Raw genomic sequence first — 18,764 nt, forward strand, 5'->3', positions numbered from 1 at the left:
CAACCCAAGAATACTTTCAAATCAAGCCAGAGAGAACAGGAAACATAAGGTGACTCTTGCTTAGTTAAAGACCCAATTATCCCAACTCATTAAACTTTCCTTTCCCTTGGGGCACCTGGGTGGCTCGGTTAGTTAAGCATCTGACTTCGGCCCAGGTCATGATCTCACAGTTTGTGGGTTCGAGCCCCGTGTTAGGCTCTGTGCTGACAGTTAGTTCAGAGCCTGGAGCCTGTCTTTTGATTTTGTGTCTCCCTCTCTCTCTGACCCTCCCCTAATCATGCTGTATCTCTCTCTCTCTCAAAAAGAAATAAAAACATTTTTTAAAAAACAAACCAAAAAAACCTTTTCTTTCCCTGAAACTAAGAATACAGTGCTATTGATAAATAATAAAATATAGCACAAATACAATTAAAATTTTTGTAAAGAAATACATATTTGGAGGAAAAATGTATCTAAAAACAATAGCATCATAGTGAATATTAGTGTTACTTAAAACATTTCACTGGAAAGGCTCTGTGAGAAAGGCTATACATCCTGTGAATGCTTGGGTTTAAGAATCATCTATTTAATAATTTATTCATTGTCTTCAAAACTAATTGTGAGATAGTTGAGCAATAGCTGAGAAAATTCCATTCCTAACTGGTCAAAAGAGCCACACAGATGTAATTTTTACAACATTTATACTTTTAAAAACAGAATATATTCCATACTTTCATGTCTAAATTCCTGAAGACAATCAGATGGAACAAGAAGGCATTTATTACTGGACAAGCCTTTCAGGGTCCCTGAGCTTTCACTTCATTCAACTACCTGCTGGTCAGATTTCTCCCAGAGACCATCTTCTCAAGTTTCCAGTCTGGATTAACTCTGAACGTCTATTTAAAGCTATTAGGCCTAGTGTATTAGTCCCTTCAGGCTGCCATAGCAGAATACCATAAACTGAGTGGCTTATAAACAACAGAAAATTATTTCTCCCATTTCTGGAGGCTGAGAAGTCTACAATCCAGACACCAGCAGATTCTGTGTCTGGTGAGAGCTTGCTTCCTGGTTCATAGATGTCTGCCTTCTCACCATAACTTCACATGGCAGAAGGAGCAGGGCGGTTGTCTGGGGTTTCTTTTATAAGAGTACTTATCCCTTTCATGAGTGCTCCAGAACCCTCGACTTCAAATACCATCACATCCAGGGAATAGATTTCAACATACAAATTTTGAACAGACATAGATATACAATCCACAGCACCTTGTTGAGCTTTCCTCTCTCTTTAATAAATAATTTATTTTATTTTTATCTTTAAATTACTAAGGATTAGTATGGAATTAATAAAATTAATATGGAAGTGAATTTCCCCTCAAATCTTACATAGATTCATGGGGTATAAAGAAACTTTCCAAAATGCCTTTAAGTAAACCCAACAAGACATTTAAAAAAGATGAACTTTTGGTCTTTCCCATGATATAATTCCTGGTTTCAATTTTTTTCTAACATTTTATTATAAAAATTTTCTGGCATACAGAACATTTATAAGAATATTATAATGAATGCCCGTGTACCCAGCACCTAGATTCTATTATTAACATTGGACAATGTTTGTTTTATCACATATCTATTCATCTCCCCAATTTTCCATTCCATCCATCCATTCCTGACATCTGTACATTACTCTCAACTAATTGAGCTTTCATATTTAAATATCTGTTCACATTTTTTTTTAGTTTCTGAGATTTGGCAAATGTATATATTGATGTAACCTAACCTTTTACCAAGACATTACAACCCCGTTAGAAAATTTCCTCATGCTCCTTTTCAAGCAATTACTCTTTCCATTCTCAAAGCCAAATATTATTTTTTTTTCCTACTATGATTAGAGTTGTCTGTTTTAGAACTTCATAAATGAAATAATATAGCAGGTACTCTTGTGTAAGGGGTCTCTTGCTTAGCATGATATCTTAAAAATGTTAATGTGCATATCAGTAGATTATGCTTTTTATTTTTTATTGTTCATATTATATAACACATTAAATATATACATTTAAATGAATTCCCTTTGCTTCCAGCTTTGGCTATTATAAATAAAACTCTTATGATTACTCTTCTTTTTTGTAGACACATCTTTTTTTCTTTTGGGTAAATATTTAGGATTGGAATTTCTGGGTCATAAGATAGGTACATGCTTAATTTTATATTAAATTGTTATAACTTTTCATAAAGTTGTTATACCCTTTACATTACCAACAAGTATGTTTGAGAATTCTACTTGCTCGACTTCCTCATCAACACAGTTCTTGTCATTTTGATGGCTGTGTAGAGATACCCCTTTACGATTTTAACCAAACTAATTAATTAATTAATTTCTCTGACAACTAATGATGTGCACTTTGTTGTACTTACTGGTCATTCGTATACATTCTTTTGTGAAAATTTCTCTTCAAATTCTTTGCTCATTTTTTATAGAATTGACATTTTTATTATCAAGACACAAGTTATTCATACAAGTTGGACACCAGTCTTTTATTATCACATACATTTGTTTTTAAAATATTTTCTCTTAGACTTCAGTTTGATGGTGTTCATGTCTTTTAATGAGCAGATTTTAAATTTGATAAACTGAAACTTTATGATTTGTTTTTATAGTTATTATTCTCCATAATCTAAAAAATCTTTGCCTCTGGTCAAGTCACAAAAATATTCTCCTATCATTTCTTGAAAAACCCAACGATTAAGGCTTTTACAGTTAGGCTTGACAGTAATCTCCATTCAATTATTATGTATGGTATGAGAGTATGAATCAAAGTTTATTTTTTTTCCAAATGAATATTACAGTTATTCCAGCATCATTTATTGAAAATACTTTCTTTTCTTTGTGATATTGTGTTCGGACTTTTATTTAAAAAATGAAATGACTCAGGGTGCTGGGTGACTCAGTTGGTTAGGCGTCCAGATTCTTGATCTCGGTCATGATCTCATAGTTGATGAGATAGAGCCCTGTACTGGGCTCTACACTGATGGCATAGAGCCCGCTTGGGATTCCCTCTCTCCCTATCATTCTGCCTTTCTCTCCCTCTCAAAATAAATAAAGAAATAAGACATTAAAAAATAAATAAAATTAAAAAATCAAATGCTTTTATAAATCATGGGTTTATTTCAAGATATTCATTCTGTTCCATTACTCTGTTGGCTGATTCTTATGAGAATACCAGACAGTCTTGATTTATTAAGAGTCATGAGGTTATGTGAGTCATGAAATCAGATAGTATGTGTCCTTCAGCTTTGCTTTGCTTTTCCAAGACTGCTTTGGATATTCAGGTCCTTTGCATGTCCATATACATTTTTACATCAATTACTTAATTTTTACCATAAAACAAAAACGCTATTGGGTTATGATTGAAATTATAGTAAATCTATACATCTGTTGAGGAGAATTAACTTCTTAATAATACAATCTTTCAATCTATGAATATAGTATATTTCTCCATTTACTTAACTTTTTTTTACTTTACAAATTTTATTAATTCCATACTAATCCTTAGTAATTTAAAGATAAAAATAAAATAAATTATTTATTAAAAAGAGAGGAAAGCTCAACAAGGTGCTGTGGATTGTATATCTATGTCTGTTCAAAATTTGTATGTTGAAATCTATTCCCTGGATGTGATGGTATTTGAAGTCGAGGGTTTGGAAGCACTCATGAAAGGGATAAAAAATTATTTTGTAATTTTCAATGTAGAGTTCTTTGACAGCTTTTGTTAAATTTACTGCCAAGTAGTTTATGTTTTTGACACTATTTAATATGATTTTTGAATTTCATTTTCGAATGAAATTTAAATGCTAATATATAAAAACACAATAGATTTTTACATGTTAATTTTGTGTACTCTGATATTCCTATATAAGCTCATTACTTCTAAAAGCCTCTTTGTACAGAAAGCTCAATGCAGGGCTTGAGCTCACAAACCATGAGATCATGACCTGAGCCAAATTTGGGGACTTAACCAACTGAACCACCCAGGCACCCCTGTAGGATTTTCTTTGTAACTATTGTGTCATTTGTAAATAAAGACTAACTTCTTTTCTCCTAATATTCCTTCCTTTTCTTATTGAATTAGCTTCCTATATAACAATGAATAGAAATCATGAAGGTGGACACTCTTGCTTTATAAGATAGAAAACTTTAAAACTAAAAATGAAAAAGATAATAAACTCAAAATAAAAGATATTTCCCAGAAAGGAATATTATAATTTTTGCTGTAAACACTCATATAAATTTAAAGAAATTAAATAGAAAAAATATTTTATCCTTTTTTTAAATGATTTTATTTTTAATTTTTTAAGTTTATTTATCTATTTTGAGAGGGGGTGAGGGGCACAGAGAAAGGGACAAAGAGAGAATCTTAAGCAGACTCTGTGCTATTAGCACACAGTCTGGCTGAGGGCTCCAATTTACGAACCATGAGATTATGACCTGAACTGAAATCAAGAGTTGAACACTTAACTGACTGAGCCACCCAGTCAGTTCAAGGATTTTATTTTTAAGTAATTTCTACATCCAATACGGGGTTCGAATTCACAATTCCAAGATCAGAGTTGCATGCTCTATCGACTGAGGCAGCTGGGCTCCCCCCAAAATATTTTATACTTAAATAATATAATACTTTACATTTCTAAAGCTCTTAATATCTTCATTAGTATAGGGATTGGTATTTAGTATCACTTCTCTTAGGTTTGAAGAATTTCTTTATGATTACTTATAGTATGGTAAGTTTTCTGGTAGTGATTTCTCTTTTTTTCTTTTACCTGAAACGTCCTTATTTAACCTTTACTCTTGAAGGATATTTTTACTGGCTAAACAATTCTGGATTGATAGTTTTCTGTTGTTGTTTTAACACTTTAAAAATGCTATTCCAATATCTTTTGGCCTCCACAGTTTCAGGTAAGTCAGGGATCGTTTGAAACAGCGTTCTACTATCTGTAACATGTCATTTTTCTCTGACTGGTTTAAAATTTTTCTCTTATATTTGGTTTCCAGAAATTTTACTATGGTGAGCATAGTTTCTGATTTATCTTGCTGAAGGTTTGCTGAAATATTTAATTACTAAATTGGAGGAATTTTCGGACATTTCCTTAAATGTTTTTCATCTCCAAACCTCTCTCCTCTTCTTCTCAGACTTCAGTTACTTGCAAATTAGATATCTTGCTTTTGTCCCACTAGTATCTGAGGCTCTTACTATTCAAAAAAAAATTTTCCTCTTTTACAGTTTTATTTATCTTCAAGTTTTACTGACCTTTTTTCCTATTATCTCCATTTTGTTGTTATGTTAATACAGTGAATTTTAGAAACTTCAGATGTATTTTCTCAGCTAGAATTTTCATTTGGTTCTGTTTTGTAGTTTCTGTACCCCTACTTAGTTTTCTAAATTCATTATGAGATTTTTGTCTATTTCATTGAGCATAAAAGTAGTAATATCTATTTTAAAGTCTTTGTCTACTAATTCTAACATCTGGGTTTATCTTGCATTTCTTCTCTTTAGATTGTTTCAACTTCTGAAAATGGGTCATATTTTCCTTGATGTTCATGTCAAGTAATTTTGTATTGTATCCTGAATATTGGGAATGATGTAGAAATTCTCAATTCTTTATATTTCTCCAAATTGTTGATATCTAGAGATATTTGTATTTGGATATTTATTAATTGCTTATTGATTTTGTAATTGACTTGATTGGATTCAAACTATAAATGCAGCCCTTTATAGTGGCTTCCATCTCAGTTTAATTATTTTATCCTTAGATGGGGTTGCTTAGTGTCTGCCCCAAGCATCTGTGTTTCAAGGTAGTCCAGAGATTCCGGCAGAATGAATACATAGAATATGTGACTTACTCTTTGGCTGTTTATGGGATTTCCCTTTCACTATCCGGCAGCTGACATTGCACTAAACAGTTCTCTGGTTATTCAAACCTCTGAGTTTTCTAACAGGTTTTCTGCCACCTTGCACAGCATAGATAATGGTCTGTCCTCAGGTTTAACATACAGAAGCAGGAGCCTCGTCATAAGTCAGTTTCTTCTTTCAATGTCAACTCTCTTCCAGAATCTGCCTGCTTTGGCTCAGAGCCCAGAAATTTCACTTAGTTTTCTTTACTTCTCTCTCACTTTCTCTCATTCTCTTTGTGTTGTTGTTTGTTTTGTTTTTGATTTTGATTTAGATTTTATAGTTGTTATTTAAGAGAGGATCAGTCCACTAGGAACCTACAGAGGTATAGAAGCAAACTTGGTTGTAAGTTTAGGAAATTTTAAAAACACACAGAACTCTTAAGTCTCTAAGAGAAAAAGTTCAATTATACTGTCTACTATGTGAAAAAAAGTACATAAGTATCTCAAACAGTTGTATTTTCTATTGAACATAATCCCAGTTTACTTTTTTTCCTTTCAGGAGAGTCAACATCCCTTGAACCTCTGTGCTACCAGCACAGAGCCTGCTTGAGATTCTTTCTTTTCCTCTCTCTTTCCACCCCTCTTGCTCATGCTCTCTCTCTCTGACTTCTGTGTATGCTGACTTCTGTGTGTTAGACATTCTATTACATAATTTTGAAGAATCAGATGACATCATACACATGAAAACACATTGCAATTCACACTATAGATATGTGTGATATTATTATTAATAACAATAATTGTCCCTTGTCATTTGGAGGGAGCACAAAAGCCCGAGGGGATTGGATATAGGTAAAGTAAGATTTTTTTCCCCCTAAGAGTTAGTTAGAGACAGAAGGAGAGTGCTAGTCAGGGAGAGGGGCCAAGGGAGAGAGAGAAACTCTTAAGCAGGCTCCAGGCTCAGTGGAGAGCCTGATGGAGGGCTTGATCCCATGACTCTGGGATCATGACTGGAGTCAAAATCATGAGTCAGACGCTCCACCAACTGAGCCACCCAGGTGCCCAAGGTAAGTTTTGATAGAGGGAATAATGGAAACAAATTCTGCACTAGATTAATATATGGATGACACTATTGTCCAAGTACCAAAATAAGATCCCAGCTATGACACCATGAGCAAGGCAAGACAGAGGAAACACTAACAAACACATACTTTGCTTTTCCAAAGCTAACCTTAGCAAAACTAATCTGGATGCTTTGGAATTAGAGAAAAATAGCATAAAACCAGTAGTCATAATCCTCCTGATTAAGGAATGTGCCATAATTTGACTTTTTTATAATTTAATTTTAACATAATTTTTAAATAAACTATTGAAATTCTAAGTTCTTATTTTTAACATTTATTTAATAGTCTTTCAGGTGAGTATTATGCGTAAAATGAATGAATGACCATATATTCTGAACCTTCACTGCTATATTTCAATGAACATAAATGGTAAGAATTATATCTAGATGTTAAATACTTTACTAATCATAACATTTTCTAGGGAAAACAAAGATGGTAGTTTTCCCAAGAGTCAAGTCTTCTTTGATTCAGCTTCATTGACAGTTACTTATCACCGGTAACATTAAAATATTCTCCTAATTATATTATCTCATTTTCCCTGTGAATTAAAAAAAATTAGTCTAGGGGCGCCTGGTTGGCTCGGTTGGTTAAGCATCCAACTTTGGCTTAGGTCATGATCTCACAGTTTATGGGTTTGATCCCTGCATCTGTGCTGACAGCTTAGAGCCTGGAGCCTGCTTTGGATTCTGTGTCTCCCTCTCTCTGTCCCTCCCCTGCTTGTTCTCTGTTGCTCTCTGTCTCTCAAAAATAAACATTAAAAACTTTTTTTAATTACTCTATTCTTAAAATAATAAAATAAATCTGCTGAAGCAAAAGGTCTGAGAGGTTTTGTAAATCCATGACTCACTCTGACAACTAGAGGTCAGCAGATTGTGTCCCCTTATGTCTGCCGAATTTCATCCACAGACATCATTTTGAGAAGTGCTGGCACTAAGCTGGATGGTTTCTTAGGTACTGGAAAGCCTGTGCTATCAACCATTGTTGAGTTATAATTTCACATTATTTCTTAGTCATGTCTAAAATTGGAAGCAAGTAATTAAATAACAAATATTCTGCATCACAGAACAAGCTGGATAATCATATTAAACACATTGACTAATTCTCTAACTTAAGTATTAGATGTAAAAAAAGGAAGCACTGAGTCAACTGATGAGACATAGGCATCATAAGTTATATGAAGTTCAAGGAAAGAGGGAAAAAACTGTTCGAATTCCCAGCCAGAGGCACAGACAGAATAGTATCAATAGAATTCATTGATGGAATAACAGAATCCAAGTCCAAAGCACAATCTTAAAAAATGTATTTATGAGTCACAACATATTCACATTTCTCACAAGAATTACTGATCTCTTATAAATAAATATATATTTACTTATTTATTCATAAAGAGAGACAGAGTATGAGTGGGGACTGGGCAGAGAGAGAGGGAGAGAGAATCCCAAGCAGGCTCCTTGCTGTCAGCTCAGAGACTGATGTGGGGCTCAGTCTCACAACCGTGAGATCATGACCTGAGCCGAAATCAAGAGTGGGACACTTAACCAACTGACCGAGAAACCCAGAAACCCCAGGAATTATTGGTTTCTATGACTAACACTAGGACTTTTACATGACATGGAAAATGAAAGACTAACTTTTTCTTTGAAATGTTAAATGCAAAAATAACTAAATTAGACTGGCAAATCTTCCTGTTTAAGAAAGGCATAAAAATTACCTGTATGAAATCAGGAACAGCAACACCCCCACCCCACCACCCAAAAAAAGGGAACACCTGGACCCATATTTAATTCCTTTTGACCCTTTCCCCACATTACATCTACTGCCATATCCCACAGATTCTATCTCTATTGGTGACTACCATTTAATAAATGTTGAGCACCTACTATGTACCAGGTACAGTTTTATCCACTGGGGACAGAATGGCAGACAAACAGGAAAAAAAAAACAAAAAAACAAAAAACAAAACTCTATTCTCATGGTGCTTAAAATCTATGAAGGGGGGGAGACAATTAAGAAATAAAGAAATAAATGCATAGTCCTCACATGACAAGACTATAGAGGAAAACAAAACGTTAAAGAGCTACAGACTACTGGGGATGAAGTGATGAGGGTTGTGATGTTTTTTTTTTTGAGGGTGCTTAAGGAAGGTCTCAATAACAAGGGAACATTCTGAGCAGAGACCAGAAGAAAGTGAGAGGGGCCCAAGCGTATGACAAGGAACAAGAACAGCCCTGACCGTGGGGTAAGAATATGAGTGGGACATTTGAAGAAGAGCAAAGAGCTAATGAGAGTCTGCGTAGTGAGTTAGGGGGATGGGGGTCAGAGGTAGTGTGGGAAAAGCAGGAACCATAGGAACGGCTGTAAGGAAGACTTTGCATTTTGCTCTGGAATCCAGAAAACCATTGGTGTTCCTTACAACTTTAGACCTCAGCATGTTTCAGCAAGACAATGGTAACAATAGGCTTCTACTTCATGTCTTGCCTCTGTGTCTCTTTCCTCTACTGCGTATTTTACTTTCCCACATTATCTATTTTTCTTAAACCCAGAATTGAGCATTACTTTCCTATTAAATACATCCCTCTGCCTAAAACAAAACACAACACCTAATCAAATCATTGTCAAGGCAATCTAATCTACATAATCAGAATCTCTGAGAAAAGAGATGGCACAAACTGGGTAACAGGAGGAGGGCGTAGTAATGGAACCGGTCACAAAGGCATGGACAGGGTTTAAAACTTGCATAAGAGACAGAGCCGTAGCTAACTGTGGAGAGCCTTACATCTCGGTATTAGTTGAATTGTGTTCCCCAAAGGGATATGTGAAGTCTCAGTTCTCAGGACTTCAGAATGTTCTCCTGTTTGGAAACAGGATCATTGCAGGTGTAATTACTTAATATAAGGTCATACTGGTGTGAGCTGGGCCCATAATCCATTATGACTGATGTCCCTGAAGGAAGAGGAGAAGAGACATAAAGAGAGACACACAGGGAGAAGATGGCCATGTGTTTGACAAAGATTGAAGTGATGCTTCTAAAAGCCAAAGAATGTCAATGATTGCTAGCAAATACACAAAGCTAGAAGAGGCAAGAAAGGATTTCACCTACAGTTTTTAGAGGGAACATGGCTCTGCAGACATCCTGATTTCAGATTCTAGCCTCCAAAACTGTGAGGCAATAAATTTTTGTTGTTTTAAGCCATCCAGTTTGCAGTACTTTCTTACAGCAGCCCAATGAAACTAATACAACTCCCTTTGGCCTGAAGGGAGAGACTCTCAGAGGCCAGTGATAACAACTATGGCCTTCGACAAAGGGGTATAGACAGCCTACAAGGACCTAGCAGATTGAGAGCCAGAATAAACACTCCAGCCCTCTGATCACCTGCTAGCACTTTTCCTAGACTGAACTTCATTGGAAGGCAGAGGGCATTTGAGACCATTGATAGGCATCCCTGGGCATCAGCCTCCAGGGGTAGAGAATAGACAAAAGCAGAAAGGCATTTAAAAAAACAAATAGAACTATCCAGCAAAGTCGATAACCATTCTGTGACAGTTTATCTTTCCTGCCTCATCTCCTGTCCTTTTTCTACCTGTCACATAGGATTAGACACAAGGACTACCAGCAGCCAGTCAAGGCACCATCATGTGTTTGCTCATGCAGTTCCTCCTAGTGAAATATTTACTATCCTTACCATATTCTCCACCTGTATAAAGAGAACCCATCTTCCAGGTCCTCCATGAAACATTCTGTGATCTGCCAAGGCAGAATTTCCTCCTGTACTGCAACTCCAATAGTCCTGAATTTATAGTTCTATGATCACACACCCACCAAAATCTAGCTGACATTATAGTTGGACATCTGTCTTCTCTCTTTGAGAGATTCCTCAGCGCATGGATTGAATTCTATTCATCGTTTATAAGTGGTCACCTATACATTTCACAGTAATGTGCATAAAGGGTGGATTAATATATATTGGTTAAATTGAAGATGATAATTTTAGTACTGAAATGAAATTTAGAGTCATCCAGTTCAATCTACCCATTTCACAGAAGTAAACACAGCATCCTAGAAATAGACATTTAATGGCAAAATAGGAATAAGATACAAATAATAAATATGCCCAGTCTAGAGCTTTCCCCATTAGATAATTATGGAATAAAGCCATCATTCCCATAAAGCTCATAATAACAGCTCCAAAGTCCCATGAAGATACAAAAAAATAAAATGCAAATGAGTTAGCAATATGTGAATAAAAAGATTTTTAAGATCCTTGCATGTTGAGAAATTTTTTTTAAGTATTTGAGAAAACATTTTGAGCTTTATTGATTCCACAATGTTTGAGAAACAGCTTGTGGTATTTAACAGTTCCCAAAGGCAGCTGGGTTCTCTCATTCCAACCTGGTAGCAATTGTGTTAAAAAATAAATAGATAAAATTATTTTCCATAATTTAAAATAAATAAAACTGGATGGCTTAAGCTGTCAGCTTAAAAAGTTTCAGAGTCATGTAATCCTTTGCTAGATTTTGCAAGCAAAATGTCAAAAACAATTTCAAGCAGCCACAAATCAAAAGGGCCCATTGCTTATCTATGTTATCTGAGGAAATCAACTTTCTTATGTGACAAGAACAAGGTAATACATTTCTCTGTTTTAATACTAAACTTGCCTTATTCTTGCACTAACTGATACAATACAATGACTTCTTTCTGCTTGGAAAAACAAGAACAATGAAAACCTATAAAAGTTAACGAACTTCCATTGTTGTAGTGGTGTAGTTCAGGAAGTTCCCAAGGCCACTTTCAATTTCACCGATTCTTGAGAAGGACTTTCAGAGCTCAACAAACATGTCTACTCAACAGTAATGGTGTATTACAGTGAAAGAACAGAGATTACAATCAGCAAGAGGCAAAACTATACATGGCGGGGTTCAGGAGAGACCATGCATGAAGCCACCGGCTGTCCTCTCCCGGGGGAATTCTGTGAATGGTGCTTATCTCTCTCAGCAACGATGTGTGACATTATAAATGGAATACTTTTAAGCACGAAATCTCACCAAGCTTTGGTGTCCAGGGTTTTTATTGGAAGTCAGTGATGTACACATGGCTAACCACCCAAGTGGCTAATCTTAGTTCCCAGCCCTTCCAGAGGTCAGATTGATACCACATGACCCAAGACCTTTACCATAAATAGCATTGTTAGCATAGACTATATTGTATGGCCTAAGGACTCCAGATGAACAAAGAGACTCATTTCCTGCAGGCAAGGCCTAGAGGTTACTCCTAGGAGCTGAGAGCTAGGACCAAACCTTTCTTTAGGCAAGGTTAATCCTTTACTACAGGAGTTGTATCTTGTCAGTTTAAAGTATAAATTTCTAAGAGCTTATGGTGTTTATCCTGTTGTTTCTGCCTAAGGTTTGCAGTCTAAAGCTCCAAGCTTTCTCAGTTTATGGTACCGCTGTGCCTCAGTTATTTCTCAAGGTGCTCTTTAGACAAAAAGAAATCCCTAATAGTAATTAGGTCCAGACAACTTAATAGTTTGCCTGGTGTCCAACAGGCGATGCTGTGATTCCCAAATAATTTTATTTTATTTTTTAAATTTTTAAAAAGTAATCCTCTACCTGCAATGTGGGGCTCAAACTCATGACCCTGAGATCAAGAGTCACACACTCCACTAACTGAGCCAGCCAGATGCCCCAAGAATTTTAAATACCTTAGAGCATCCCTAGCAGTTTGCTGCTGTGCCTCAGGGCAACTTAGCACATAATTTGAAAACCATAGTTCTATACAATCTTACATCACTATAGATGACCATTCTGTCATTGTTTCTGTCCCTTAAAAATGTTTTATTGAGAACTAAATTTGTGTCAATGCTAGGAACTGGGGTTCTATATGCAGGAAATCTTCTTTTTCTCTCTTGTCCAGTATAAAAGCAACATATTTGGGCACCTGGGTGGCTTAGCTGGTTAAGTGTCCGACTTAGGCTAAGGTCATGATCTCACAGTTTGTGGGTTTGAGCCCTGGGACATGTTCTGTGCTGACAGCTCAGAGCCTGGAGCCTACTTTGGATTCTGTCTCCCTCTCTCTCTGACCCTCCCCCGCTCACAGTCTGTCTGTCTTTCTCAAAAATAAATCAAGATTAAAAAAATAAAAAAAAATAAAAGCAATATGCTATTTTAGAAATTTTAGTAAGAAGACAATTATAACAACTTCATCCTTATACAATAACTGCTATTATTTTTGTCTTTATTTTATAATGTACATGCCTACATGTCGTTGTCATGTCACACATTACATTTTTCTTGCCCTTTTTCACTTAGCATAGTTTTGTAAGCACTTCCCATTGTTCTAAATAAATCTTCTCTGAATTACCTTTTCCCTTTTCCCTAACTTGGAAGAGATTTCCTCTTGCTAAGAAAATCTCTGCTCTTCAGAACTAAAAGTGTCATTTTGTACAAGTGCATCTTTGGCTCTCTTACTTGGATGCTTGATTATCTTTTAGTTTGAACAAAATTATTTCCTTCCCTGTGAATTACCTAGCAACGATGATACTGAGGGCTGTACAAAAAGAGATTTATCTTGCTCTTGCTTACTAAACCAACGAACCATTCCAGTCTCCAGGCCAGGGAGGAGCCAGGCTGTAAATTTCTCCGACTTCTGCTATAAACAAAGCCTATCAGGGGAAGGCTGTGACTTGACACTCTTTTTAGAAAGAGAAGCTGAGGAACAGAGAGAACATGCCTCTCTATTCATGTCACTATGTGCCTTGGGAAGAGGAGATTAGGGATTTCTAAATGCAGAGCAAGGGCTGACATCTTTCTGGGAAACCAAAGCCACAGTAGTGGAAAGTTTATGTTGCCCTTAAAATGCAAGGTCTTGGTGACTCCTTCAGTGTCAATTTTGCATTGTCAGTGGATCTCTTTTTTGTCTTAATTTAAAGAGCTTCCACATTGTAGAGAGATAGGATTTCCTCAGTACAATACTCATTTGGGAATGAGTTTGTGCACTTAATAAATCTGTATTTTGGAAAGTAGGGATTGGTATTCTGGATTTAGAACGATTAATGATGACTGAGATTATCTCTGCATGTTTTTAGACCACTATTGTCACTGGAAGGCTAAAGAGGAAATTCAAAAATAAGATGAGGAAAGGAAGTTGTCAGAACCATAGTTTCGGGAATAGAGAATCGTAACAATATAGAGCTAGACTGTAAATATCCAAGGGAGAAGCGACAGTGAATATTTGATCTTGTCCTTTTTTATTTTAAAGAATATACTCATTAAAAGGCGAGATGTTATTTACAGCATTCTGAATTTTTAAAAGTATTCTTAGAATGATTAGGGGAGTAGACTCTCTCATTGGCTCACTATTGACGGGACTATAAATTGGTGCTGAATTTCTGGGATAATACGTGCGAAAAGCTACAAAAGTACATCTACCCTTTTCCGAAGCAATTTAATTTTAGGACTTATGCTATGGTAGATTAGGGATGTAACAAAGGTTATATCAGAAATATTAACGTATATTAAGTGTTTTATCTCTTGAGAGCATAAATGATCTAATTTTTAAGATAAAATAGAATTGATTAAATAAATTGTGATGCATGTATGTAGCAAAATTTTATATAGCCATGAATCATGATGACGTACACATGTTTTAATTATATGGAAAATATTCAGGATATATTACTAAGTTTTTTTATTTTTTTAAAGAAAAGAGAATATACTGTGCAATATATTTTTATACACACAGATGCGAGCACTAGAATGAAATATCTCAATACATGAAAGTAGCTATTTTGGGTAGTATTGGCTGAAGTTCTTCCTCTCATTTCTTCCTTCCCTCCTTCCTTCCCTCCTTTCTTCCTTCCTTCATACTTTTCTCCCTTTCTTCCTTTTCCCACCACACCTTGGCTTCCTTTTTATTCTTGGTTTCCTCTATATTCCAAACATTTAGGCTTTTATTTTATAAGCATAAGGAATGCATTGCTTTGTTTTATTTTTAACTTCATCTTACAAAAGGTTACTATTTGAATTTAGGGAATTTAGGGTGGAAAAAGAAAGGCAAACAATTGTGTCCCATTTTTTTCTTCTTGATGCTCTTTTCCTTAATGAATCCAGGTTCTCTCCCTCCATGGGTGAAGAGAACAGGAAAGTAAGGACTAATACTCAACTGTGTCTTTCAGAAACACACCTAGTAGACCATTCCATCCTGTTTATTCCTCGTCAGGAAATGAATTTGTTTTAAAAATTTGTTTGGATAGTTGAAAGACAGATGGAAAAACAAGTCAGGTATTTTCTGGATAATTATTTTATGGTATTTAAATGTTATATATTTCTTTTCCATGACAGGCAAGAAGGAATTAGTTTTACCTTTAATACGTAAAGTTAAAATGAATCACACAGCTCTTCTGCCATCTCACATTTTTTCTAATAAGTTAATAAATCTAGGATTTTTAATGTTTGAATTAATATATGAATAAAAATTTTCAAGGGATCTGAAAATAAGTCATGTTTAAAGGCCAGGATAATAAAAGTAGGTAATAAAAAAATGTTTAATAATGACCAAAAGCAGCTTTTAATGTTAGTCTTGGCTTTAGGGAAGGTGCACAGCTCATCACAGATTAGAAAATATTGAGAGATAGAAGTGGTAGTGGCAGATAGTACTTACGTTCCACTAACAGTTGTACACAGTCTGATGCAGGGCAGATGTCTAGGTTACAAGAATATTAAGCTTGTGGTAGATAAGTGAAATTTATGCTATGGTGACCATATTTTCAACCAATCCTTTTAAAAAAGTGAATCCTGTCATCACAATCATTATAGGTGCTTCAGGCATTTCACTTCAGGGGAAATTGATGGTCTGACCAGAATTTTAACTTTGCATTTTAACTCATTTCCATGCTGCCGGTATTCCAGATTGAACACCAGGGAGGCTGAGCCCGGGATTTAGGCAAGTCTGAGTCTGTCTGGAGGGGGAAGATATGACATGCCACAGATCTATTTTCACAAAGATGGATGCATCCCATCAAAATGAAGTCATGGCAAGAAGGGCTGAGAATTTGGGGAAGCCTTCAGGATTTCCAGCAGTAATTTCTAGTTGGTTCAGTGGCAAGGAAAGCCATCTCCTGTGAACTGAGGCCTGAGAGTTAAGGAACAAGGCGGTGGGGACTGTAAGAATCAGTTCTTGGAACACCTATGACAAATACGTATGGGGGAAAGAGCCCCCAAATTATCGGAGAAACTTAAGGTGTTTGATATCTATAGACACTCTGGAGTTCATTATTATTATTACTCTGGTCTTACTCTTAGCCTGTTGCCACCTGGAAAACACAGATTACTTTTGTATCTCTTTTGAAAGAATAGAGGAATAGTTATCAGATGGCATACCTAAAAGGCACATACATGTAGCTTCTCTGTTCTTTAGAACATTAAACGCTAGAGGTATCATTTGGAGAAAACAGTAATTAACAGGAAACTAATTAGCCAAAATGGGAGGAAAAATCCTTGAATAGCATTTATCCTTCCAAGTAAGAATTCTTTCTTGGGACAGACTGATAAATGAGGTGGCCTTTCCACTGATTGATTGGATTCATCCCGCTAGGGTGCTACTGAGCATCAGACACAAAGGATAGAAATGTGCTTTGGCGTTCCACTGCTTTCTTGGTATTGCATGAATACCAAGGTATCTTGGTAATGCCTTTCTAGCATTTGTAACTGGTTTGGGAAATATTTTAGAACAAACCAATAACAACTTCAAGATAAATGCTACACACTTCACAACTCTTCCTATTACATGGACTTGTAAACTGAATTCCCTTTCAAGACGAAAAAACAAGGGCTGGCTTCCCCAAAATGTTTTCATTGGCTTTAGGGAACTAAAACACACCAGTCTGGGTGACTAATGCTTCCTGTAAAATAAAGATAGATCAACACATAATTAGGTTCTGGCTCAAATGTAATTGTTGTCTTGGAAACAGTTTTGGAGATAAATACGGTTATGCTAATGTAACTAACTCCTCCAGATTCCCATCAATGAGCCAGTTTATTAATTAGGCTAGGCCATCTTGCTACCTTGTGCTACCTATTCTGGAATATTTAAGGGTTAAAAAAAGTTCGTAAGGAACCCTGAAGAGGAGGAAAAAGGGATAAGACTTCAGTCAGTTGTCTGCCAGCTCTCATAAGGATTCCAGTTGGAGTAGGTTAAAAGTACGTTGGGCTTCTTTGTGGGTTTCAAAGATCTTTCCGACCTCAACAGACAGAAAGCAGAGTTAATACATGTAGCGTTTTGAACAAATAACACCCCAGCGTTATTTCTCTGCACTCCCTCTTTGGAGGATTTAAAACTGGACGGGCCCAAGAGAAACCAAACCCCTAAGTTAGCCAGTGTTTTCTAGTTTCTGCTCGGAGCACACGGCGATACCGTAGGAAGTTCTATTTCACGCGTAGCCCGAAAGGCAGGCAGCCTGCCTGCTCTGAAGGGTTTTGTTGAGGCCGAGTGTGAACTCTGGGCGCGAGAGCGCATCTCGGCGCTTAGATCACACCCACTCGGGGTGTGCGTGTGAGTGTGTGCGCGGGTGCCTGCGCGCGTGTGTACGTGTGGGGAGGTGTGCGCCAGAGGGGTGGGGAGCGGGGCAGCGAGGAGGGCTCTAGGTGAAACCGGAGCAGAGGAAGGTCGCCCGCTCTGGCCTCTGCCCCCGGGGCCGCGGGGCTCGCTCGGGCTCCGGCTGCACCTCCCGGGGCGCGCCGCGGCGGCGCCACAGGCCCCTGCACCCTCCGCCCCCCGCCCTCCCGGCGCCCGCGAGGAGCCGGGGGGCCCCGGACGCGAGGAAGAGCCGAGCGCCCGCGCAGCCCGCGGGACTGGCACTCACGGGTCCCCTCAACCCCCGGACTTTGCAACAGCAGCTGGAAGAGGAGGAGGGAGCCGAGGGCCGAGGAGAGGGAGGGCGTGAACTGCAGGATGTGGCCCTGGGCGAAGAGCCGGAGCCCGGGACCCGCGTAGGGGCCGCGGACGAACTGGTCCTGGACGTGCTGGGTCAGCGGCGTCCCATCCCCGCCAAGAGACAAGTCTTTTGCTCCGTGTTCTGCGTGGAGAACGACCTGCCCGAGGCCCCCACCGCGGAGCAGCCTTCGCCGCCCGCATCTTCACCTCGGGCTCCGCCGGTGACGAACGCCCCCAGCACCCCCACCTCCATCCCCAGCCCCCGGCTGTCCCTCCCGACGGATCCCCTGTCCCCCGACGGCGGCAGCATCGAGCTGGAGTTCTACCTGGCGCCCGAGCCCTTCTCCGTGCCCAGCCTGTTGGGAGCTCCACCCTACTCCGACCTGGGTGGGGTAGGGGATGCCTATGTGCCCCTCATGGTGCTGATGTGCCGGGTGTGCCTGGAAGACAAGCCCATCAAGCCCTTGCCCTGCTGCAAGAAGGCCGTGTGCGAGGAGTGCCTCAAAGTCTACCTGAGCTCCCAGGTAACTCTACCCGCTTCTGTCCCCTCTTTTTCCTCGTTCAGCATCTCGAACCCCTGGCGAGGCAGTCCTCCACCAGCTTGCCAGCCCCCGGCTCACAGGAAGAGGTGATGAGACGCCTCTACCAGGGACCTTTGTCAGTTTCTCACATCTCAGTTGTCGTAATTATTATTTAAGAGCGTTTGACCTCACGGCCAACTTGACTGGAATTTAACTCTGCATGAGCTTCAGGCTTTAGTTGGCAACCGTGGAGAAAAGGCTACACTGAATTGTCCTCTGCTTATTTCTTTTACTAAATTGCAAGCCAGAGCTCACTCAAAAAGGAG

The 18,764-nt window shown here is 38.0% G+C and overlaps 1 protein-coding gene across 1 annotated transcript in view; it reads left to right on the forward strand.

The window, feature by feature from the left end:
* The window catches only part of RNF217 (ring finger protein 217), a 196,853-nt gene that overhangs the window by 38,644 nt on the left and 139,445 nt on the right, over positions 1–18,764 (forward strand). The window contains exon 4 of the mRNA XM_077752729.1: positions 17,644–18,441. Within this exon, the coding sequence (XP_077608855.1) occupies positions 17,644–18,441 (798 nt within the window). The remainder of the gene's footprint in view (positions 1–17,643; positions 18,442–18,764) is intronic.

Source organism: Crocuta crocuta, unplaced genomic scaffold (genome assembly GCF_008692635.1).
Source record: "Crocuta crocuta isolate KB4526 unplaced genomic scaffold, BGI_CrCroc_1.0 scaffold230, whole genome shotgun sequence".
Lineage (NCBI taxonomy): Eukaryota > Metazoa > Chordata > Mammalia > Carnivora > Hyaenidae > Crocuta > Crocuta crocuta.